This window comes from Ictidomys tridecemlineatus, chromosome 6, assembly GCF_052094955.1.
Source record: "Ictidomys tridecemlineatus isolate mIctTri1 chromosome 6, mIctTri1.hap1, whole genome shotgun sequence".
NCBI lineage: Eukaryota > Metazoa > Chordata > Mammalia > Rodentia > Sciuridae > Ictidomys > Ictidomys tridecemlineatus.
The window spans coordinates 92,268,149-92,292,656 of record NC_135482.1 but is presented as its reverse complement, the minus strand read 5'-3'; the positions used below and the strand labels follow the sequence as shown (position 1 = coordinate 92,292,656).

The following is a 24,508-nucleotide window of genomic DNA, read 5'->3' as shown; positions in this document are numbered from 1 at the left end:
GCCAAATTGCCTGAGTTTGAATCCTAACTCTGCCAAAATCCCATCACTACCTTATGATCCTGGGCATGTTCCTAATTCACTCAACCGGAACTCAATCTACTCATGGGCAGAGAAGGGATAAAAATAGGATGAAGGCCTGGAGTGTTGTGGAAGTTCACGGCTATAAAGTCCTATAAGAAGTGGTTTGCTGATAGTAAATGATATCCAAACATTACCTCATTATTATATTTGTTAATTAATACTATATCTCAGTGTGGTTTGGGTCCACAACAGCCCTTACAAACAAATGCTATTTTCATTTGGCATTTTACCTAAGAAGAAAAGAGGGTTCACTAAAGTTAACTGACCAGTTACTCATGGCCTGATTCCAAACCCCTGCTCCTGCCACTGAGGGAGGTAGAGATTGAAGAGCTGGCCCCACAAAACTTTGAAAGGGCCTTTCCTGTGACCAAGTCAACAAGCCTCACAAAGTTCTCTACCTCTCTAAACACCATTTACTTCCTTTCACTTCTTTTTATCATTTTTTTTGTTCCTTTGCCTTTTTTTATAGAACCTTGTTAAAGTATAATTTATATACAAAAATTACATTTAATTTTTACAACTAAATACACTTAATATTTACAATTAGATAAGTTTGGACATAGGCATACGCCAGTGATTTCATCACTACAATTAGGGTATCAATCCCCTCCAAAAGCTTCCTTGTGTCTCTTTGTGCTCTCTCTCTCTCTCTCTCTCTCTCTCTCTCTCTCTCTCTCTCTCTCTCAATTGAAGATGAAAAGTTGTAAAAATCTCTCATTCGGCTGAACACAAACTATTACTAGCTGATTTTTAATCATAAGCCATACAGTCCCTCAAAACACTGTGGTCTGAGGACCAGGACAATTTTACACGGTGCTTTGGAGTTCCTCTATAAACATCTGCATTTTATTGAGCTTACAGTAGAGGTTAATGGAGAAGAGGACAGAAGACTTGGGAATGTAAGAGGATTTTCATAAATATTTATAAATTGATAAATGGAGACATAAAAAATTATGAGTTATATTTTGGGCTCAAGAATTTAAATGTACTATGTTCCTGAATTCACCTCTTTTGGACTACTGATAAAAAATAGATTCAAGATATAAAATATTGGAATGGAAAAAAGTTCCAGGCATTGGAAGAGATAAGCATTGTTCCTATTACCATGTGTAGCTGAGTTTTCCTTTAAAACATTTAACTTAACATGTGTTGCCAAATGACTAGAAAGCTGGCTTAGCTGTTAGGTTCAATGGTGATTTATGGGGCTCTAAAAAGAAGTCAGTTACTTTTCAGACAAATAAATATTTGCCATTTTTACTCTAAATTTTTTTTTTAATTTTGGCTTTACCTATTATGTTACTGTCCAATGGCACAAGACAAAAGAGAACTTTTAAAAATATTTTTTAAACAACAGGAAACGCATCATTGAGAAAAAGACATTATCTTTCACCTAAAACAGCGGAAATCCATGAACTTTTCTCAACACTGTAGTTCCTTCTACTCAACTACTGCATAAGTTTTATAAACATCACTTATCAAAGAGCAATTTAAAATATTTTTTTCCAAATATTGAGAAAAGAACAACTCTGTTACTTTTAGTTCTACATAAGACTTAACTCTATGGAGTAGGCTGTTAAGAAACTCAAGGTTATGGGTTCAATTTCTAGGTGGTCTGCTTAGCTTCTGTCAGTACAAAATTTGGTACATATTGAGTATCCCTTATCTGAAATGCTTAAGTCTAGAAGTGTTTCAGGTTTATAATTCCTCAGATTTTGTATAGACTTTATCAGTTTAGCCTCCCTAATCTGAAAAATCTAGAATCTAATTGGAAACAATTTCAGCACCTTTATCAGCACTTAAAAAGTTTGAAATTTCAGAGTATTTCAGATTCAGATTTTCAGAGTAGGTGTGGTCACCCTGTATTCTAGTCAGACTGACATGTTTTATTTCAGCCACTGACCACTGCAGATCAGCCCAACCCGCTCCACTCCTGCCAAACAGCTCAGAGAATCATCTTAAATTCAAAGTTCAGGATGTCACAGATGTTGTGGTGGGCACTTAAAAAAATAGTATTTACCCTACTCTGACAAAAATGAGAAGTCCTAATTTTAAGGAAATACAAAAAAGCCTCACATTTAATCTGCCCCACAGGGTAATTTTCCACACACTTTGTCTACTCCCACCCTATAAAGTTAACACCACAGAGCAGAGTGTGTGTCTCTTTTATTTATCACTTTATCATCTGTACCTTCAACAGTACCTGACAGTGTCTATCACACACAACTCATAAACAACTACATATGTGAGACTTTTTTTGGAAGTTGGAACTTTTTTTTGCAAATGGAAATTGAATACTTAGCAAATAATCAAACAATGTAAAGATTCCTAATGTGTGGGCCCTAGACTGGCATCAGCATCACCCAGGGAACCATTAGAAACATGAATGCTCTGGCCCCATTACAGACCTACAAAATTTGGTACATATTGAGTATCGCTTATCTAAAATGCTTGGGTCTAGAAGTGTTTACTGAGTCAGTACCCCTGGAGGTAGTGTTCTGAAACACAGAGCTTAACAAACCTTCCAAGTGATTGTGAGGCATGGCAAAGTTTCATTGATTGCCATAACCCAATAAAGAAAACTAGCCCACACTCTGCTCTAATTTTTAGTAGCAGATCTGAATCCATGAATGCATCCATTTCAGTACAGAAGTATAAATAAATATAGATCTTGGAATAAATATCTGGAAAATGAGTTTCTGTATATAAGTGATATTTGAGCCAACAATGTTTGAAAACTGTAAAAAATTTATGTAGCAATGTACCTTGAGTTGTAAGAAAAACATGTAACACAGAAACAAGAGATATAAAAGACAATACAAAATAATAGATTATTACTGTGAGACTTCCTCCCATATCATTTTTTTATGGTATGTGTCCTAAACAGAAGTTATTTAATAAACATGGGAATAATGTGTCATGGTGTTTATGTCCCTACACCAAGACTCAAAGACCTATGCTTTTTTTTTTAAACCCATCTAAGCTATAAGTTATTTTAAAAATGGGATTTCTCATTTTAATGAGTTAAGTAATATGGGAAAATAGAAAATTCTATGATTTAAGAGCATCCAAGTTCTATAACGTTCCAAAATGAACAAACTTCCAGATGACAGAAAGCAGGGAGGGGCAAAACATGTGGATCCATCAGGCTCCTGACAGGCCAGAAGAACTGATTCAATCTAACAAAACAATATTTAAGAGGATGAAAATAAACTTCTACACCTGGGCTAAACACTCACACCCTGTTTAGGTATAGGTTTGGGAATATTTGGCTCAGCAATAGCATCTATTAAAAAACCAAAAAAGGACATACCAAAACAAAACAGCAAGCCCCAAAGCCTTCATTTGCAATGAACTCTCTCCATGGGCGAGCATCTTATCCCCTGTCACCCTGAAAGCAGCACTGAACTTAGGATGCCTTAGCAGCAGTGTCTAGAAGCCAAATCACAGCTCTGCTCTGCTCTGCTCTGAGTGAACCACCTCTGCAATGACTGTGTTCCTTTCCTGGCCCCACACTTCATGGAGTGCATGGTGGAGTGTATCAGGGAGAAGAATGCTGTTACTAGAAACCAGGATCTCTTTGCAGAAAATGAAGTCACTATTTGTCCCTAGACTAGGAAGAAAGAACTCAGGCCTGAGTGAAGGCATGCTAGTTATCTCCAAGTATGTTTGGGGCTGTTTAAGAAGAGCGATTTATCATGTCTATGTGACTCTAAACTGTGAAAGTTAATGTCCATGAGGAGAAGCTAAAAAGTCTTTGGTTCCAAAGAAGTTAAAGCAACCAACAGGAAGAGTTGTTGTAATAGTTTCATGTGTTAATTTGGCTGGGCTGTAGTATGCATGCATTCAACACTAATGTAGGTGATAATATGAAGTAATTTGTAGATGTAGTTGTAGATAATACCACCCACATTATCCAGAGTAAAGGAGATTACTCGGAATAATGTGGGTGGGCCCCATTTATTTTTCTGGAAGGCCTTAAGTGCAAAAAAGTCATCATTGACAACACATCTGGTACTTCCAGAGGCTTTTGCCATGCATTAGTTGTTCACTGATTACTGGATTTCTTATAAAACATAACGTCAGGTTTTACAGGGTTCTTATAAAATTCCAATGGTCATCTCATTCCCGACAGAAAATGTTTAAAAGGAAGTGGAAAAGAACTGCCTGATACAAAATGAAAATATTTAGTATAAAAGTTGCAATAGCTTTGCACAGTCATAAACTAGGATTCTAACCCTGGCTCTAGCACCGGCCATCAAAGTGATCTATCCAAGGCTCTCTATAATAGGTGTCTCTCATACATATGCATATAAGTTTTGCATATCTGTTTATTCATGCAGAAATTACCTATTTCAGACTGCTTTGCCTTTACAATATTTTTAATGGGGTGAAAGAAGCTATGCTTGTTTTTCTGAAACTACATCAATTTTCAAAGGCAGCTATGGCAACAGACATGCATTTGCACTGGAATTTTGGCTTCAAGGCCAGTACCACCTTGAAATTTGGCTGATTTCCCCAAACCTGTAAGTTGGAGAGATACCAGGAATAAAAAGGGAAATTACAGAGATGATTTAAAATTTATTTAATTCCCCTTAATGTTAGTTCTTGTCAGTTGCCTAGAAAAAAAGTCAAGATCAAAATGAAACCACTATTCTTTGAAAATGTAAACAAAATTGATAAACCCCTAGCCAAACTAACAAAGAAAAAGACAGAGAAAACCCAAATTGCTAAAATTTGCAATGAAAAAGGAAGTATCACCATGAATACCAATGAAATACAGAAGATAATCAAAAGCTACTTTTAAAATCTATAATCCAATAAAACAGAAAATCTTGAAGACATCAATAAATTTCTAGAGACATATGAACTATCCAAATGAATCAAGAGAACAGAAATTTAAACAAATCAATTTCAAATTCAAATCAATTTCTAATAGTGTCTTCAATTTCATTTCAAATGAAATTGAAGACACTATTAGAAGCCTACCAACAAAGAAAAGCTAAGGATCAGATGGATTCTCAGTCAAGCTCTACAAGACCTTTCAAAGAAGAACTCACACAATATTCCATGAAATAGAAAAGGAAGGAACCCTTTCGAACTCATTCTATGAAGCTAGCATCACTCTGATAACAAAACCAGACAATTATTCACCAAGGAAAAATAAGTTCAGACCAATATCCCTGTTGAACATTGATGCAAAAATTCTCAATAAAATACTGGCAAATTACATACAGAAGTATATTAAGTAAATACAGAATAAAGGCATGGGCAAATAGGGATATTTGCACCATAATCAAGTGGAGTTCATCCCAGGGATGCAAGATTGGTTCAACATATGGAAATCAATAAGCATAATTCACCACATCAGTAGACTTAAAGATAAGAATCACATGATTATCTCAATAGATGCAGAAAAAGCATTTGACAAAATTCAGCACCCCTACATGTTCAAAACAACAGAAAAACTAGAGAATAATAGGAACTAATATTGTAAAAGCTGTATATGCTAAACCCAAGGCCAACATCATTCTAAATGGAGAAAAACTGAAAACATTTCCTCTAAAAACTGGAACAAGACAGGGATGCCCTCTTTCACCACTCCTATTCAAAATAGTTCTCAAAACCCTAGCCAGAACAATTAGACAAAAGAAAGAAATTAAAGGGATATGAGTAGGAAAAAAAGCTCAAAATATTCCTACTTTCCCATGCCATGATTCTATATTTAGAAGACCCAAAAGACTCTACTAGAAAGTCCTAGAACTCATAAATGAATTCAGCAAAGTAGCATGGTTTAAAATCAATACCAATAAATCAACTGTATTTCTATTTACCAAGGTTATATCAACTGAAAGAGAAATGAGAAAAACCATCCCCTTTACATAAGCCTCAAAGAAAATAAAACATTTGGGAATCAATCTAACAAAAGAGGTGAAAGACCTCTACAATGAGAACTACAGAAAGAAATTGAAGAAGACCTCAGAAAATAGAAATATCTCCCATGTTCTTGGATAGGCAGAGTCAATATTATCAAAATTGCCATTATACCAAAAGCACTCTACAGATTTAGTGCAGTTCCTATAAAGATACCAATGACATTCTTCACATAAATAGGAAAAGCAATTATGAAATTCATTTGGAAAAACAAGAGGCCCACAATAGCTGAAACAATCCTTAGCATACAAAGTGATACAAGAGGCATCACAGTACCAGATCTTAAGTTATACTACAGAGCTATAGTAACAAAAACAGCATGGTATTGGCACAAAACATACATGAAGTCCAATGGAACAGAATAGAAGACAGAGAGACACACCCACATAAATACAGTTATCTCATCCTAGACAAAGGTACCATGAATATACATTGGAGAAAAGATAGCCCCTTCAACAAATGGTTCTGGGAAAGCTGGAAATCCATATTTAATAGAATAAAACTGAACCCCTATTTCAATCCGCACAAAACTCAACTCTAAGTGAATCAAGGACCTAGGTATTAGATCAGAGACCCTGCACTTACTGGAAGAAAAAGCAGGCTCAGCTTTCTAAAATGTCATCTTAGGAACCAAATTCCATAACAAGACTCCTAAAGGGTAAGAAATAAAATAAAGATTCAATAAATGGAATGGTATCAAACTGAAAAGCATCTTCATAGCAAAGCAAACAATCAAGAATGTGTACAGGGATTCTACAGATTGAGAGAAAAATCTTTCCCACCAGTACCTCAAATAAGGCAATAATCTCCAGGGTATACAAAGAACTCAAAAAACTTAACACCAGAAAAATAAATAACCCAATCAATAATGGGCAAAGGAATTGAGCAAATATTTCACAGAAGATGGTACATGAGTGGTCAAAAAACATGAAAAAATGTTCAACATCTCTAGCAATTAGAGAAATGCAATTAGAGTGAGATGCCATCTCACTCCAGTCAGAATATAAGTAAAAATAAATGTTGGTGAGGATGTGGGGGGAAAAAGTACTCTCGTACATTGTTGATGGGACTGAAAATTGGTGCAACCGGTATGGAAAGTATGAAGATTTTTCAGAAAACTTAGAATGGAACTACCATTTGACCTAGCTAAGCCCACTAATCTGTCTATACCCAAAGGGCTTAAAAACAGTGATGCAGCCACATCCAATTTTGTAGAAGCCCAACTCACAATAGCCAAGCTATGGAAACAACCTGGGTGTCCTTCAACGGACAAATGGATAAAGAAAATGTGGTATATATATATACACAGTGGAATATTATTCAGCCATAAAGAAAAAAATGAAATTATGGCATTTGCCAGTGAATGGATGATACTGGAGAATATCATGCTAAGTGAAATAAGCCAATCCCAAAAAGCCAAAGGCTGAATGTTCTCTCTGATTCATGGATGCTCACCCACAACAAGGGAGAGTAGGGAGGGGAAGAATAGAAGTCCATTAGATTAGACAAATGGAAACAATGAAGGGAAGGGAGCGGGAAAAGGAATAGGAGAGACAGTAGAATTAATTAATAATTCTCATAGCCTTGTATTTGTACACATGACCAGGGCAACTCCACATCATGTACAATCACAAGAGTGGGAACCTAAATAGAATAAGTTATACTCTATGTATGTATATTCTACTGTCATGTAGAACTGAAAATTTTAAAAAATAGAATCAGGATATTTAACTACAGAAGTAATGTTTTAATGAATAAATTAGTCATCAAATACAAATAAATGACCATCAAATTTTAATAATATATTAAAACTGAAAAAGCAGAGATAGAAATATATCCCTTTGACTTTGAAAAATTATTCTTGGTTTTGTTTCATTTTGTTCTCCAGTATTATTTCTTCCATATATTTTCTTTTTATTTGTTTTTAATTTTTCCTTTTCGTACCAGCCTCCCACCCTTCCCCCCATCATAACATTTTGGTTTGTTCATTTGTTTGCAGGGCTGGGGAGTGAACCCAGAGCCTTGGGCATGCCTGGCCACTGCTCTACCACTGAACCACATGCCCAAGCCCCATCAGAACATTTTAAAAGTATTTATTTATTTATTTATTTTCAATTAAGATAGTGATTTTTTTTTTCAGGGCGGGGGATTGAACCCAACGTCTCACACATGCTAGGAAAGTACTCTACCATCACACTAAACCCCCAGCCAACTGTGACATTTCTTAAAAGAAAAGCTTTAACTGAGAATTGGTCTTTGACAATCTAAAAGTATTTAACTTGTCACCAATGAACAACTAATTTTAATTTCATTTCATCTCTTTTCTTTTCCCAGTCCTCTTAACCTCAATTCCTCATCTCTGCTTTTCTTGCTGGACATGCAAGAAAAATCCACAATAATGGATAAATTACTTAGAGGTCTGTTTTTAACACATATCCATAGGTATCTGCAATTTGAAAAAGTCATTTTATTGCCCTTAGGGTGGACAAAACAAATAACAATTATCTCATCTAGGCTATTTGCTTCTTCTTGGTTTTCCATGTGCAGGTAAAGAAAGATAAATTTTAGGAAACCAAAGTAACCATATTGCCTTATTTTATGACAACAAAAAGACAATTTTTTTTCTAGTCTCAGCAAAACATCTCAAGCATAGTTGCCCTCCTTTGCTCCAATCCTTTACAAACTAACTATTCCTGTAACCAACAACTTCACAAGTAATCAATGGAACTTATTTCTGGCAATCCTTTGATTTAAAAAACCAACCAGGAAAAACTTCTTCACACACACACACACACACACACACACACACACACACACACACATTTCCAGGGGCTAGGACACTTGACTAACGTTTTTAAAAAATTATCATTAAGATTATATAATCTTACATCTATACCATGACACAACCAAAGTGGCTATCACTGGAAAAATAAAGAAAACATGCACGCGCACGCACACACATGCGCACACACACATGCGCGCGCGCACACACACACATACATACCAGAATGCTACTCAGCTTTATGAAAAACAGGAAATTTTATGATTTGCAACAATACAGATGAACTAGCAGACTTTAACTAAGGAAATAAACCAGGCACAAAGAGATAAATACCATATGATCTCACTTATATGAGGAATCTACAAAAGCCAAATTCGTAGATGTAGACAGTAGAATGATGTTTACCAGAGTGGGGGATGGGAGTGGATGGGGCAAGGGGAGGCTTTGGTCAAAGGATAGGAAGTCTCAAACAGGAGGAATAAGTTCTGACGAGCTATTGCACATCCTGGTGACTTTAATCGATTTATTGTTAACTTATTAATAAGTTCATGTATTACAGAGCTCAAGATATCTAAAGGAAGATTTCACGTGTCCTAATTACAAAGAAATGACAAATATTTAAGGTCATGGATATGTTAATTAGCCTGATCTGATCATTGGATGATGAACATAATGATTATTTGTCAAAAAAAGCGAAAACTTCAAAAGCCATAATTGATCGTAAAGAAAAAGAGATTATATAATCTTAGAAAATAATGTCCTCAAACTTGACAAGATGATTGGGACCTGGAGAGGTCAAAACAGGTCTAAGGTGCTCATCAGTGTTCTGGTGTCCATCTTGAGCACACATAAAGAATTCATTTTATTCACTGGGCAGGAAGCAATTGCTTTTATATTCAAACAATATTATGAATTAATATTAAACTTTGCATATGTTTTACATAAATAATAAAATTCCCCAAATAATCACATGATTATGAGGCGCATCCCCAAAGCTCTCTGGATCCTTCTCTTCTATTATAAATACTTTGAAAGCACCACTTAAGAAGCATTGTATTGCACCATAAAGTCTAAAGGAGGGGAAAGAACTGGGGTAGAACTACTTAAATATAAAATAAGTTTTAAAACACAAAAAAATATTATATAAGAAACCTGACTTCGCAAAATGCTATTGATATTTCTGGGTTTGATTTAATATATATGCGATCTCATAAATCTATCTGTCATGAGGTACACACATATAACAGGTTTTTTGGTACTTATTGGGAAATTCACATTTAAAATCAGAACTGAGGCTGTCTTATTTGAAAATAAATTGAAAAAAAACTTATTTTTTTTAATATAATTGAGAGTGAGGGGAACAGCAGGCAAGAACAAGAAAATGGTCCAAAAAATTGAGGAAAAATTAAACTACTTCTTTTCATGCCAAGGGAAAAATATATCACAAGTTTGTTTTATTGGGCACCCAATTTATAGTCCAGCAATCTGAGTGTATGAACTTGAGCTTTCATGGGTGAGTGCATCAATTAGTTTTTGAATTAGAGGATAGCATTACTCAATTAACTTTGAGACTAGCCCTTTCAAGAAACATATTTTTGCAATGGCACACGAAATTTCAATTCTAAAATGAGAATGTCAACTGTGAAACTAAATTTAAAATTCCAGTTTTTTTTTCTATCAGGCCTTCCTACACTTACTACAAACTTGAATAGTATGAATACAGGAAGCACTGAAATTTAAAAAAAAATGTGTGCATTCCAGGTTTATTGGCAAGTCTTATCGCTTTAATTACTTGGAGCCTGTCAAAATACAGGCTGATGCACATAAGTAAGCCTGCATGCCACATTATCAGAGCTTTGCCCTCCATCAGTGAAGGTCAGTGTTTACCCTGTGGGGTAGAAGAAGATGAAAACCCTGTCCTACACTAGGCAGCACCCCCACAGTGTTCACTCTACTGCCTCTCAGCCAGCAAGCTCACTTGAAGATGGAACTGCAAGGTGAAACTAGACAGAAGGAAGATCTGAACATTGACAATAGACCATGCAAATACCGCCACACACATATTATACACATGCACGCCCCTCACATGTTTTATCAGTCCTCCTTAGTGGTTAGCACCTTAGTAAATTTTGCCTCTGCTGACACTTCTATGGTCAACCTGTCAACCCCAAAGTTCTGCTTAATGTTAAATTCTGTTTTAAACAGAGAGAGCCCATCTATCACCTGGCTTAGGAAGTCAGCTAATACATACCAGAAGCACTTTCCAATTAAAGGGTGTTAATTTATTGATGACACCAACATATTTCTGGCTATTTTTCCAAGATTGAACATAAGCCATAAAAAAAAAGGATTATCATAATCATCAGTAGCCAAGCTGTAATTGACATTAACCAGACTTTGAGTTCAAGAAAGAGAGAAAAATGTGGGGTGTATGTGTGTGTGTGCACGCACAAGCACATTGACGGACAGTATGCTGAGTAAAGATAAAGTTGTTTTTTTTTAATCTTATGAACTTTCTGACTTTTGTAAAAACCAAAATGCCCACTTGACTATATCTTCGATTATACATGTTCATCAGAGAACTTCTAAGTGAAAATGAGCATACTTGGAAACATTATATTAATACAAGTTAGTAGTTGAGCATTTGCTATGTGCCAAAACAGTTGTATAGAATTCATTTGATCCTAATAACTGATATAGGCACTACTATATGCTTTTTATAAGTGAAGAAATTGAGAAGTAACTTGCTACAAGTTGCCAAATTCAGACAGTTAATAAAGCATAAAACTGTGAGTCAAATACCATGTGATTCCAGAGCTCATGTTATTGATGACAGTTATTTAACTATTAATTAGCAAATGGACAATATGGTCTTATAATCCCCAAATACCAATTTGCTACTTAGTATGGGGAAAAGAGGAGGGGGACAAGTAAGACTTGAAGCCTTCAAAACAATTCTCACAGATCCAAGTCAAACAGAGATGCTCAGTTTCTACCAGCCCAAGATCTCAAGCTCGCTCTCTTAGGGATGCTTCCTACACTATTTGGGGAGAAATTAAATTGTGAGGGCCCAGGGGAAGATCATGGCCAATCTTGGGAGGCAGCTGAGTAACTAAGGAGTTGCAGTACATTGCAACAGGAATAATTTCTTACAGACTTAAAAATGCAAAATGGGAGTTCATAACCCACTTGAACCTAATGTATGAAATATGATATGTCAAGAGCTTTGTAATGTTTTAAACAACCAATAAAAAAAATCACACCATGTCAAAAAAAATGCAAATATTACTTATGAGACTGATATAGCTAGCTTCTGTAGTAGAAAAGTGACAGTGTGGGACAATGACAAGGCAGAGACAAGATAGAGCCATATTACAAATAAATAAAAATAAACATGAATTCAGTACTGCTACCATCTATTTTCAAAATCAATAGGTATAAAATAGTCTGAGGTTGTTGGCACTGAACTACAGGAAAAGTTTTCTCCCATGTGCGAGTCAAACTGGTGGTACTTTTCAAATGTGAGGTGTGGTGACGGGTCTCAAGCAAACAGCCTGATGTTGAAATAGGGAAACAAGGTCTCTACAGGTGGAAGACTAAAAAGGCAATTGTTGAAGGTACGAAGTCTATTATGGTCATTTTCACCCAAATGAAAATGGTGAATGTATAAAAGGTGGACAGAGAAACCAGTCCAAAGAAGGTTCGTTTACTAAGAATCACAATTTTCGAGCTGGTAAAGGACTTGGCAAGCAATTTAAACCTCAGCATTTTACATCAAATAAAACTAAGCAGCAGAAGTTGTCTTCTGGGTGCAGGTGTTATTTTTGGCTATGGTTGTGAGGAATCATCCAGAGAGATAGCTCGGGGACTAAGAAGACAAGAGGATGCATGCAAAGACCCAGTTTCCTAAAGGCAGATGAAGAGCAGCCCATGAAGGCAGCTGTTAGGGGCAATAGAGAGGGAGCAGAAAGCCAAGGAGCAGGCAGCCATGAAGCTTGGGAAGGGAGAAAAGAGTGGTTGTGTTATATGGTAGAAAGAGGTCAAAGAAGATCAGACTAGAAAACGTTCATCAGTTTTGTTAAGTATTAACCAGGGGTGACTTTTTCAAGATGGCTATGTTTTAAATAATGAATTGGAGATGGGAAAAAGTTCACTTGAGAAAAAAACAAAGATAGCACAGTGGACAGAGTCATGCTCAGGGGAAACGGGTCAGGAGAGAATGACAGGAATAATTGAAACAATTCAGGGAAAGACAGAGAAGCTGGCGTCATGGCTCAGGCTTGATGGATCAGCCTTAATAGAGGGAGGTAGCACGTGCCTCCTGATGGGGAAGATGGGAAAGGAATGGGTATACACAGCATCAAGTGGTTCTTCCAGCTGATTTATATTTTTAAACCATGTGGAGTTTATTTTAATAGGTGATATGAGGCTTTAAAAAAAAATCCCTTTCCCTTACTGTTTATGGTACATGTGGAATGAACAAATAATACACGGCCAGCCCGGGGCCCAGCCCTTCATTCACAAGAACTTAGACAAGCTGTAGTTGGTAGCAGAGGCCTGTCTCATGCTCCTGTCGACAGCTACAGAAGCCAGGTTCTCACACCATTAGGAAACGTTGAGATTAAGAGGAAGGGGTTTAACTATCTTCAATCTTGTGAATGCCCGCAGTTTCTTAGCCTCGCCAACTATTTTCCTAGCTCGGATTCTGCCAGGGGCGAAAGCAAATAGCAAGTAGAAGAAAAGCATGGTGGAAGCAAAAGCTCATGAGAAAATTAAAAGAAAAATAGAGAGTAATAGTAGAGTTATAATAGGGAAGATGGCTGCTGAAAATAACAAGAGAGTAGGTCAGGAAAGAGAAGTCAGTCAGTCACGGAACTGAAATATGCTTATGTGTGTGTGTGTGTGTACTTGAGATCATGTGGATTACCTGCTGCATTGGATTTCCAGTTTATTTCCAAATGGGTTTCCCTCTACCAACATGCACTCACTAGATCCCTGTTTGAGTCCTTTCCTGAGATCCAGAAACACTGTGTGCAAAGTCAAATATGGCTCCTTCCTCCAATAAGACAGCAAGTCAGTCTCTGGGAAGCCATATTTTCCTGATATTTTAGCAACATTTCTGTTAGTATATTTTTATTATAAAATTTAAAACATTGTGTACAAATTGAATATCAGTTACATTTCTTGATTCCAACATTTCACCCATAATCTTAAAGGTATGGAAACCTTTTTTTTCTGGTGGGGAATAAAAAAGCCTTTGAATTATTAATGCAAGCCAAAATTTACTAATTAAAATTCATCCCAGAGCATTGGTAATGGTTGTCTTAGCGTCCTCCTCTAGCTTAAAAGTGTTGGATCATAATGTAATTTTGTTTCTAATAAATATATATTCATTCAACACCAGTTATTAGGTACTGAATACATCCTTGACATTACACTGTTTTCTGAGAATATCAAAATGAATGAGATAGAAAACTGACCCCTTAGGCTCTCACAGAGAGTAAAGAGCAAATATATTTTTCAGTTTCCACAATCTGATTTTTTTGGAGTTCATTTAATATCCTCCCTCGGAATACCAAGAACTATGATATATCCATTTCTTTGTATATTATCAGCAAAACTACTTTATTATTAAGAAAAATGGTACATACATACAGTCATTTACACAACATAAGAATTACAGATAAAGAAAAAGAAATTCATATAAAAGAACAGCCAGTGAGAATATGAGAAATGCCTACCACCCACTTGTCCAATCATAAGAAGCAGTAGCAAATACACACATGCACGCACCCAAACACATATACACACAACAACCACAACAAGAGTCTTACCTGACTTGCCCACTCCTGCTCTCCCAAATACTGCCAGCTTGACCTCTGCACTTTTAGCCATGATGGGGGATGGTAGAACTTACTGTTGTTAAAACTAAAGAGCTGAGCAAATGTTTTTGGTCCCAGTCTCTGGATTCACTGTATCATTGTAAGTCTTGGAAGAATTCACAGTCCTTAGACAAAAGAGATTTGAAAATTCATAAGTGACTGGAAAACAAATTAATATTTATTAAATATCTACTCTATGTCAGTCACATTCACTTTACCAACATTTTCTAAATTTATCTTCATCCCCATCCTATGAGAGTGCTATAGTAATCGACTTATAAGCTGTTCAACTAGTTAATGGTGGATTGAATTTGAATCCATTTGATCCAACATGTGCATTTACATACTCAATATCATTGTTTCTTGGCAGTCATTAATAATAAACACTTGAAGTATTGAATATGTGTATTTGTCATCCATCTGTAAGTATCCAGCACACAGATGGAGTCATCTTGAAGCTCTTTATTTCCCTTTGGTTTGAGTACCATTTTTTTATGGATAAATGATCAACTTCGTTGCCACACAATTCAATTTTCCATTTCAGGGTTAAATTTTATCTCAGTTTACACTAGATCACATGGTCAAGTTGTATGAGAAATATATTTTATGAAGTCAATAAAAATGCTCTGGTACAAAAAGAAAGAGAGAAAGAGAAAGAAAGAAAGAAAGAAAGAAAGAAAGGAAGGAAGGAAGGAAGGAAGGAAGGAAGGAAGGAAGGAAGGAAGGAAGGAAGGAAGGATACATGCCAAGCTCCAAATTCTGAGTCTTTTTTTGTGGCACCCTTAAAAAATTAGTTCTAATATTGTCCTAACAGTTGGCATGTGACATTGTATAGAGTGTAAGCACATTTTATATAGGTTGGTGCTTTGGAATACATCTAGGTTCTTACCACCAAGGACATGTAAACTTGGAAAGATCCTTGGGAGGACAGCCAAAGGGATCTTTTAGTCATTGCAAGAGTCTGCATGTCCAGATAATCATCCTGTGCCTGATTTACTACTTTCAGCAATGGAAGGTGGGTTCATTACATCTAAAAACTGTTCCATTTCTACTCAGTCCCTTCTAATTAGAACTATCTTTCTTCTACTGATCTCCAATCTACTTTCTATCACTTCTTCTCACATGTCCTTACTTTTGTCTATGAAGTAGCTCAAAACAAGTCTATTTTTTTCTTTTCCTTGGAACTCTTCGAGTAGCCTAGCATCTGTTAGAATGCTTTGCCCCGTTCCAGGCTTCTACTTTCCAGCATGTTTATTCAGCTCTTTGTGGGATCTCCAGCATGGGATATTTCTTGTTTATAATATTTTGACTTTCACCTTCCCCTTTCACCATATGCACTATTCCCCTCTGGCTCTGGCTATTCAATCACTTCACTGTGGCCTCCACTATATTCACTACTTGACATGTGACCTGAGAAACTGACACAGCAAAAGTTCTCTGAGAGGTTTGCTCTCCATTATCTGCATGCCACAGTTGTACAATAGCCCAGCTACTCACAGTAGGGCTCACATCTTTTACATGTATTGCAAACTTCCCCACTCAGAACTTCTGCAACCAATGATTTCAACACAAATACTAAACTTCAAGTTTGTCTGTGTTAAACTTGGTCACAACAGTCCACAATGTACCTATTTTTCAGTCTATAAATATACACTTGAAATAAATATGTGTTAACTTCTCCTTCCAGCATTTTTTCATCTACAACTTTTAAAAAATACTGAAGAGAAACAGAAAAAGTGAAAAATCCTTCTGACAAACTATTTCCACAAAGAAACAACACAAAAATATTTTTTACATTATGCATTGAAGCCATCAAGTTGTATCTAACAATTTTTGTATTTGCTGATTTCCAAAGTGCCAGAGCTTTCTCTGAGCAAAGCTATTAACATTAGCTATTGTTTAGTTCATTTTCAAATGAAAAATCTTAGTAATCATTAATAGTACAAAACCCAAAAGCTGAAACATCTGCAATTTGTCCAGTCCCATACTTTTGGCTAAAGATAAAAGGATTTCTTTATTCGTCATTTTACATGTATTCATTAAGAAAAGGCCTCTGTGTTTCAGGTTCAGTGCTTCATCACAGAAGCAGAATATATTAAGAAATATTAACTATAAAAACTCTAGGTGAGAATAGTTTCTGGTTAGCATTTCTTTGAAATATACAAGTGCCAAAAACTTGCATAAAAATAATTGACTATTCCACTCAAAAATGGCTTATTCTCATGTATATAAAAGACACATAATTGTCCATTTGATTAATGCTTCATAAATCTCATCAAACAAGTTTTTTTAAATGTCACATATTTCAGTAACTCCCAAATGGCCTCAGAGGCATAGGACTTTCACATATGAAAGAAAGATTATGTGGATTATTTTTTTTCCATTTATAACCTAATAAAGCTACAGCTGGTTATTATCAATCTTATGTATAGTTAGAACAAAAAAAATCACTTTAAAGGAAGACACAAAACTGACATAGATTGTTCATTTATTTCTCTCACGAAAATATGAAAAATTACATTTGACAAGATAGAAAACAAAGATAAATGTATAAATTATTGTAATAAAGAATCTGCTGCCAAGATTCTGATGTTCAAATAGCTCTTAATCTGAGCCCTTCCATAACATGGATCTAAGAAAACAGTTTTTTTTTTTCTAATGTTGTACAGAAATATTCTGACTATGGCTAGAAGTTGCCCTTCATTTCTTATGTGGGTAGGTAGTGCTTTAGCAGGGACAAAACTTTCAATTCCTATCAATCCTAAAGGTAAAGTCCTAAATATTCAAATTAAAGATGTAGTTCCCCCCAAAACACGAATTAATAGAAAATATAAAGCAAAACCTAGCTCCAAATTCTGTATTATTACTAATGCATTCATTGATCCATTCCACACTTACATTGAGCATAGATAAACAAAAGCAGCTACTCTGGAGGTGCTCAGACTCTATTTAGACCTATGACATTAGTCACTAGAACCTTATTTATTTATTTATGAAAAGGTTTCATTCCTTGTAAACGACTCCCAAGACTATACTTACCAAGGTTCATGCTTTCTACTTCCTCTTCAGGGGCGGGGGGGAGGGGAGAGAGGGGAGCATCTTTATAATCATTTTTCCAACTAAGTGCAGCTGTTTAAAAGGAGCAAAGAACCTAGTCCGGTCGTGGGAATGAGATTCTCCTCTCTTGGAGCCAATCCTTCTCTGGTTTTGAAATCAAGTTTTCCTGGTTCCATTACTAGGAATTTTCCCTTATCTTATCACCACGCAGCACCCACAGCAACAAGGATAATTGTGCAAGCCCCTTGGCTATGGCGTTACTCTGAAATCAACAGGTATCCTGCACCCATAGACAAGCTCCTTGTGGACTGAAGGTCACTGGCTTTCAAACTAGAGAGTAAATGTCACTTCTATCAAAAGGACATTCCCAGTCTCAGCTCAGAGAGTGCTGTCAAGCCTGGGTGCTGGCGTTCACATCTCTTAGCGAACTCCAAAGACACCCTACAAAGACCCAGCGACTAGGAGAACTGACCCAGAGGCCGAGGGCTCAGGACTTAACACGGGTCTGCAGGGAGTCGTCCCGAATGAGCAACCTAGACACGTGCATGACACTCACCTGTTCGCACTCTCCAGGCCAGGAGAGCGGCGGTCCTTTGCAAGTTCGTAGTCGGTCCCCAAAGACCGCGAGGCCCTCCCGCGCTGACCCGCCCAGGCTGCAGGCTGCGTTTCGGACTTGCCAAGCTGCGATCGCGGGTGGAAGAAGCAACAGTAGCAAGTGTGGGTGGCCAGGCAGCCGGGGTCGCCTGCCTAGCGCTGGCTGGGACTAGCGGCGGAGAGACTGCGGCAGGACGCGAGCACTGCCCGGCTGAGGCCGCTGCGCTCCACGGCCAGGATGCTGCAGTGAGGCGCTTTGGCGCCCCCTGCTGGGGCCTGGGGCTGGCTCCTCCCGCACTGCTACCTCCTGAGCTTGGCAGCCTGAGATGCCGCCTTTAAAGTACTGCACCCAAGGCTGGCTTCTCTCCTTTGCTCAGTTCCAGGCCTCCAGGCTCTGGCAGACCGACTTTCCTGAATTAAAACCTTGCATATGAAAGCGTCACTACGTGGTGTTTTCTATTCCTTTCTTCAAATAATTTTCACAATATTTCTTGGAACTATACTTACTTATCCCCATAATATCTAAAGGAGAAGATTAAAAGAAGAAAAAGAAAAGAAAAAAAAAATTAGTCAAAGGCTAGTAAATGACTGGAAGAAAATCCAGGCTGGGTTGGAAGCTGAGAGATGCATGGAAAGACATAAATGATGAATTCAACAGAAATTCATATTTCTATATCTTAGAAAGTTCCAAAGCTTTCCACCATCCATACTAGACCAGTGTTATAAGATTTGTCTTGGAGTCATACCCCACCATGCTGAAAACCTAACAAAGAAGTAATATGCTGTCCTAGACCTGTTTTTGCATTCTTAAGCACTAGTATTGTAGTTGCTAGCCCTTCACAGATGAGAAGGGGGACTTAGCTTCAGAGAGGTTAAATAATTTCCCAAAGATGATGAAATTTGTAAGCAAAGGAGCAAGAAACACCTATGTTACTGGTTTTTGTTGTTATTGTCATTTTGTTTTGTTTGTTTTTATCATTCCAAATGTGAGCATTCTTACCAAGGTACCAGGTGGCTTCCAGAAAACTACTGCAATAGGAGCAGACAGGGGCCCAAGGCTAAGTGAACAATCTAGAGAATGTCAATGATGAAAGGGAGGTAACCATGGAGGCAGTTTCCAAAGTTGGTACTGCCTGGAAAAATCACTGCAGCCCCAAGCTGGGAACCAGGTTGAATTAAGTGGCTGGATGTGTGCTAGAAGTAGGGATTGTATAGTTGAGCAGGAATTTCTCTGAAAGCTCAAACATCACTCCTCTATGAGTTTCCTGATTCCTAGCTTACCCCCAGCATCTTCTGTAGTGCCGGGCATATAGTGGGTATTTAAAATGTAATTGTTTGATGAATGAAAAGAATGAGTTTGTAGCAGGATACATGTGAATTGTTTATGGGTTGAATTTGGGACAGAATATCCAGTAAGAATTGAATAGATGGGTCTAAAATTTGAGAGATAGATATTTTAAGTGTCTCAGGGCACACTAGATCTTTGAACCCTGGAATGAAAAAACAATTGCCCATACAGATTATATAGAATTTTATAGAATTTCAATTGCATGGAATTTTGTGGTGTTAATGTGTTCAAGATTCACCTTTATCTTCTTCCCACATTGAATCTTGTATTCAGAACAGTATTTAATAAAAATACTCATGAATATATATATACTGTATGTAATATATATATTAATAGTAATAATAATCAACACTATAGTTGATTATTTCCAAAGAAGGTTAGTTTTGAATATATTCTATATACTATATGCAATTTAACACATTTAAATAATTAATATATTAAATATATATTTATGTATAATATATTATACATACTATATATCCTATACACAATTTAAATATATATATATACACACATATGTATATAATTTTACAATGACTTAAGTTGGAATTTCCATTTTTCCACTCTTTTTTTATTAATCCCATTTTTAAACTTTTAAATTTGTTTTAATTATACATAACAGTAGTATGACAGTAGTTCTACTCATTATTATTAACTAATGTCTATGATTTTAAGATTTATTTTTTGTGTTGTATAATTCTATGGGTTTTAACAAATCCATAATGTCTTATAGCCACCATTATAGTATTTTTTAAATTTTAATTTGTTATATATGACAACAGAATGCATTACAATTCATGTATATGTGTGTGTATATATAAAAATATATAATATATATATATATATATATATATTTTTTTTTTGGTGGTACTAGGGAATGAACCCAGGGCCTTGTGCATGCTAGGCAAGCACTCTACCAACTGAGCTATATCCCCAGCCCTCTCACCACTCTTATCTAAGAGATAATTATTAAAAAAGGCCCAAGTCAGGTTCTATTTGAACAATTGTCATGAAATCTTGTTTCTCTTCATTTTCATGCTTAACCCATATATGACAGGGCTCCTGTGTCCACCAGGGAGGCATTGTCATGCACACCTGAAGTTCTTGCACTGAGAAAGATCAAGTTACTGTATTGGAGCATGGCACACATTATATTATCTCTTCTATATGTGTTCTATATTTCATGGAACTGCTCCTTTATCTCAAAAGCAGCAAAAAGCAGTGACCTCCTTGGCATCACCTGCCCCATGGATCAGTAAAAAGGGCAGAGTATACTTCACACTTATGATTTCATAATGTATGCTTACTGGGGAGAGATCTTGCCAGTCTCTTCGCTTCAAGCTTATGCTAAAATTTCTAACACAAAAGTAGTAGATGGAGAGGGAGTAAATCCCAAAACACATTAGAAAACTGAAACTGTGTATGACTGTATGGGTGTGTATAGAAGATAATCATATTTATTATAAACCCTTCAAACAGGAGGAAAAAAAAACACAAAGTAGAAAATCATCCCCCACAAATCACACTATCCAGAGCCCATCATTAACATAAGGGGTAGCATCATTCTAGACAATGTAGGACACAAACATATTAACAGAGAGTTAAATGTCATACAGATATGCTAAGTGCTATTATACTGCAAATGCCATTTTTAATTTTAAAATACACTTAGCTAAGCAGGAGATAGAGAAATTAAAATGAATCTTTAAAAACAATGGCTGAACTTCAGCTGTGTACTCATCTCATGAGATAATTCATCCTAATGATTTTTCAAGGCAAAATTATTACATAAAACCGGATCTGAATTCATTATGCTTAAACACATATTTGTTTTACTCAATATCAAAGGACTTCTTGCTATTTAAAAGAGGAAATTATATTTCTTATTATGCTTCTTACTTTTTCTTACCTCCTCTGTATTTTCACTTAGCTACTATTTGCTCATTGTCAAGATTTACAACATTTGCATTTCATTTAAAACTCTCCTACCCAAAGTAATTTAAATTTAGTCTTCTACTTAACTGGAACAGATTCATTTAATTAATTCTTCTACCATGGTTTTTCTATTATTGGTGCTTTATTATGATTCATCCCTGGATTTCCTCATGAAATAATGCTTTCAAGAAGGCCCTGTTGTATATTTCAGAATACCTGTCTCTTTCCTTCTTATTGTTTTTAATTTATTTTGCAATTAGCTTACTTTTTGTACAATTATCCTTTCCTCCTTTTTTATGCATAGCATGTTTTCATATTATTATGTGATTTCTTTTTTGAAATCACATATACAATGATATATATTAGATGAATTCTGCATGGTTCCATTCCTACTTTGCCTGAGACCTGTGCATTTTCTCCATGAAGTGATATTTTGAAGATAAGCATTGCATTCTGCCTGCTGTCTTGTGAGATGAGAAGATACAGGATACAGGTCATCTGAGTCTCTGTGCAGCCTCTGTTATAGGTTACATGCTCTGCTTTCCCTCTGAAGTTGGACCACAGACCTTGCCTGGGATTTAGAACAAACAGTCAGGGTCAGTTTCTGTAAGGACCACAAAGGAAAGATTTCCTCGGGTCTGAGGTTGCTTCCCCATTCATTCTTGGAGCCTTTTACTGTCTCTCAGCCATTCCTGTTATAACTACTCACTATTGCCTCTCCTTCAGTTGGAAAAAGGATAACATAGTTGCTTGGTTCACATGACTCCAGATGTGGAGGCATCCTCAGTTGGTGAGGAAGAATGTTCAAGGTTTGATTAGACATTAGTTACTACTTCTGGGAAACAGGGATGTCTACACTATGGTTGATTGTTTGCAAAGATTAGTTTTAAAGTTTTATGGCCAAGAAAAAGCATCTTTTTTTCTTAGTTTGTTGCTGTTAATGTTATTTATTGCTGTTGGGTGGGTATTTATGGTTGTTATTGTTTATTTAGTTAGATATTAGGCAAAGGCAAGTCTTGTTTTACCTATTATTGGACTTCCTGCTTACTGGGACTAACTATAAAACATAATCAAAATACCAAAAATAGTCTTTTGGAAGCATTAGAAAACCACCAAGGCAGAGCTACAAACCCTGATGGAATGTACTTAAGTTGGCGCAACCTGCACCCAAATTTTCTCTTTGGGGGCATCACCCATGAAGGTAGATATCAAATAACAGTAAAAGATTACAACTAAGGGCTTCCAAGACAGCTGGGTTCAGAAGGTAAAAATGGCAGAAAGGATAGTCACAGAAACACCCAGATATTTTCAGGAAAATGCATCTGAACTTTGCCAAATTTCCAGGCAGCATGTTGTATAATAAGTCTCTGGGACACCTAATAGAACAGCAGCTGTCTGGATTCTGAAAGTTAGGCTGTTCCAGAGATCTTGGAAGGCTGGAAAGACAGTGGGGTTGGAGCCTAGCCAGTGCTTGGAAAACTTTGTAAACATCCTGGGCATTTGACTGTAACTGCAAAAAGACCACGTTCTAAGAATGAGGGCCATGCCTTAGGAATAAGGGTTATGCACTAGGATTAAGGGTAAGTCCTAAACATATTCCTCATCTACAATAGAGACTAAAATAAGACCTTGAACACTCTAATCCACCAGCAAATTATCTGCCTGTCAAAGCAAAACTCAACACTCTTGAAAAAGATAACATGATCCAGAGTGTCTATAACTATCATTTATGATATCAAGTACACTGTGATAGTCTGCTGAGGCTGCCATAATAAAATGCCACAGGATGGACGGCTTCTGGAAGCTAAGAAGTCCAAAATTAAGGTGCTGACAAAGTTGGTTACATCCTGAGGCATTTTTCTCTTGTTTGTAGGTAGCTTTAATTTTATTCTGTGTTCCCAGTACAACTTTTATGTGAGAGTCCAGAGAGAAGGCTGCTTTCTGTTGTCTTGCTTTGTAAGAACATCAATTCTGTTGGTCTGTGTACATCCTTATAACTTCATTCAACCTAAATGACTTTTGTAAATAACCTATCCATTCTACTAGCATGTATAACTAATAGGAACAATTTTTTAAAATATGCATTAGGAAATACAGAAATTATAGACTTTTGCTATTTGAAAACTTTAAATTGTATTTCAAAATGTTATGACTTAATTACTTTAAATTTTAATTTTCAAAATCACAACCATTAGGCATCATTTTTTTGTATATACATGGTTACTTTTGTTTACCACAAACAATTGCAAAGCACAAAACATATTGGAAGATTCAATGGACAACCAAAGTATATGCTTACAAAATACTTAAAAAAACAAAGAATCTATATGTAAATTCAGTGACTCTGGAGGTTACAGCAGCAAAATACAAACATTGAGAATGCACACAAACATTCAGTAAATAATACAATAAAAATTACTGGAAATCAGCACAAAAATACCAATAATCAAGAGATTAAAAAAATCAATAGAAGTAGGCAAAAGATTAGATACTGGAATAAATAAATAAGGCCTTCACAGTTGCAAGCATTATCTTATTATGCTAAAGCCAACAGGGAAAATAAAGGACAAAAATAGATTAAAAAGTATAAATTATCATATGTTCATCTATTTGGAGTATTTCAACAGAGAAATGGAATGTATAAAAATGATCAAATAAAAACCTTAGACTATAAATATGGTATTTGAAATTAAGAAGTTAAGAACTTATTTCGTGAATTTATGAGATTAGAAGACAGAATTAGTAAATTCAATGATATATTGTTGGAAAATATCCAGAGGAAACCACAGAGAAAAATAAAGAGTAAAGGACAAAAACAGCATAATAAATATAGAATATGATCAACTGGTATAACACACATGCAATTGGTGTTCTAAAAAGAGAAGAAATAGAGAAATA

At 36.1% G+C, this 24,508-nt stretch overlaps 1 protein-coding gene across 2 annotated transcripts in view; it reads right to left on the bottom strand.

Annotated features, from left to right (window-relative positions):
- The window catches only part of Rerg (RAS like estrogen regulated growth inhibitor), a 118,290-nt gene extending 99,863 nt beyond the window's left edge, over positions 1-18,427 (bottom strand). Inside the window, exons 1-2 of one of the 2 annotated variants that reach the window (XM_005331879.5) lie at positions 18,290-18,427; positions 14,629-14,801 (exon numbers count right to left, since the gene is read on the bottom strand). In XM_005331879.5, the coding sequence (XP_005331936.1) occupies positions 14,629-14,689 (61 nt within the window). In that variant the 5' untranslated portion in view covers positions 14,690-14,801; positions 18,290-18,427. Of the gene's footprint in view, positions 1-14,628; positions 14,802-17,715; positions 17,877-18,289 lie in introns of those variants that run through there. The other variant, XM_078015196.1, reaches the window with a different exon arrangement.
- Positions 18,428-24,508: the final 6,081 nt, after the last annotated feature.